The 1733-nt window shown below is 57.6% G+C and overlaps 1 protein-coding gene across 1 annotated transcript in view; it reads left to right on the forward strand.

Moving 5' to 3' along the window:
• Window positions 1-1382: 1382 nt before the first annotated feature.
• The window catches only part of BHLHA9 (basic helix-loop-helix family member a9), a 1070-nt gene continuing 719 nt past the window's right edge, over window positions 1383-1733 (forward strand). Inside the window, exon 1 of the mRNA XM_034640618.1 lies at window positions 1383-1724. Within this exon, the coding sequence (XP_034496509.1) occupies window positions 1383-1724 (342 nt within the window). The remainder of the gene's footprint in view (window positions 1725-1733) is intronic.

The following is a 1733-nucleotide window of genomic DNA, read 5'->3' on the forward strand; positions in this document are numbered from 1 at the left end:
CGCATGTGTGTGTATTGTGGGGAGATGGGAAACAGATTGAGTAGAGAGGAGAAAACATCCAGTTCTATCTGCCTTCATTCACTTTTGACTTTCACAGATACTGCAGATTTGGGGACTAGAGCCCCAGAAATACAAATGTCCTTAGGATGCTTACAGTCTAGTGAGCAAGACTGACAATAAAACAAATAATCACACAGATACATAAACACTTTGTTTCCTAGTGCCCTGTTCTCTTCCTCCGTGGAGCAATGAACAGTGTGAAATAATGGGGCTGTTGGCACGCTCTTTGGTGAGATGGATGTGAACCCTACACCCACCCCAGCTGGTGGCCCAGCAAGAGGCATTTGGACTGTGGCTGGGAATGAGATTGAACTTGGTGCTCCAAATAACTCACTTGTGGTTGCCTGAACTTCCATTGAGGGTCTTTCTCTAGGATTAAGTATTATTCTTTTTCTGAGACTCTATTTAAAATTCAAACCCCCAGGAATGGGTGGGTGGGGTGGGTTCCCTGAGTTCATAACTTGGTAGTGCTGGTCATAAAACAGAGCAGCCGAAGGGCCCTGAATACCAAAGATGCCCCTGCTGGGTACCACAGAGGGAGCCGGAGAGCCACAAGATCATCTCCATCACCCTCCGGTGCTGACTCAGTCCAGCTCTGCCTTCAGAAGTGGGGGCCAAAGGGAGCTGGAGGGAGAGTAAGGCCCAATTAAAACTCAAATCCAGAGTCCCAGCCAGCTTTACACTTGTAGTTGAAAAAGCAAGAAGCTCCAGGTCCCTGTTACCCGTGGGGCCCTGCTGGATCACATATGTCCCTCCCTTATGGGTCCCACTGGGACATATCGTACCCACTGGGACAGTCATGCTTTCCTCAAGGACAGCTCTGTGTTGTCCACAGGCCTTGACGTGAACTTTGAAGGTTCGTGAGACACAGTCAACTAGCCCTGCGACCCTTCCGTGCCCCTATCAGCATTCCTGCTCAGAGGCCAAATTTGGCACTGTATTTGGGGTCTGCAGGTGGCATGTTCAACCTGGTCCCCCGAGAGAGGCCCTGGAGTGAGGCAGAGCCAGTTCTCCCTGGCGGCTGGAGCACTGCCCCGGGCGTGGCCGGGCTGCCGGTCTGGTCCCCTCATACAAGAATCTGCATGCTTCCTCCCTTCGCTGTTTCCTTCCTCTCGGTTCCTCCCTCACCAGCCTACCTGGAGGCAGGTAATAAAGCAGGAGGAGGGAGATGGATGGATGGGGAGGGTGGAGAGCCACGTGGTGCCATAAAGCCCAGCTAGAGAGGGCCCAGCGGGGAGTGTCCAGCCTGCGGAGTCAACGCTCACAAGGTGGACTGTGAGCCCCGTGAGCCGGCGCCGGGGCAGCAAGGCCCGGGGAAGGCCATGCACCGAGGCGCTCCAGGACCAGGCCTCAGAGGCCTCAAGGGGGCCGAGGGCTCCTCCGAGGACTTGGGGGGCGCTTGCCTGGAGGCCGGGAGGGGTTTTGGGGTGCTGAGGGAGAACGGTGAGGCCGAGGAGGCGGCGGGGGGCCGGAAGCGCGCCCGGCCGGTGCGCTCGAAGGCGCGGCGCATGGCGGCCAACGTGCGGGAGCGCAAGCGCATCCTGGACTACAACGAGGCCTTCAACGCGCTCCGCCGGGCGCTGCGGCACGACCTGGGCGGCAAGAGGCTCTCCAAGATCGCCACGCTGCGCAGGGCCATCCACCGCATCGCGGCGCTCTCCCTGGTGCTGCGC

The sequence above is a fragment of the Ailuropoda melanoleuca genome, chromosome 13 (genome assembly GCF_002007445.2).
Source record: "Ailuropoda melanoleuca isolate Jingjing chromosome 13, ASM200744v2, whole genome shotgun sequence".
Taxonomy (NCBI): Eukaryota; Metazoa; Chordata; class Mammalia; order Carnivora; family Ursidae; genus Ailuropoda; species Ailuropoda melanoleuca.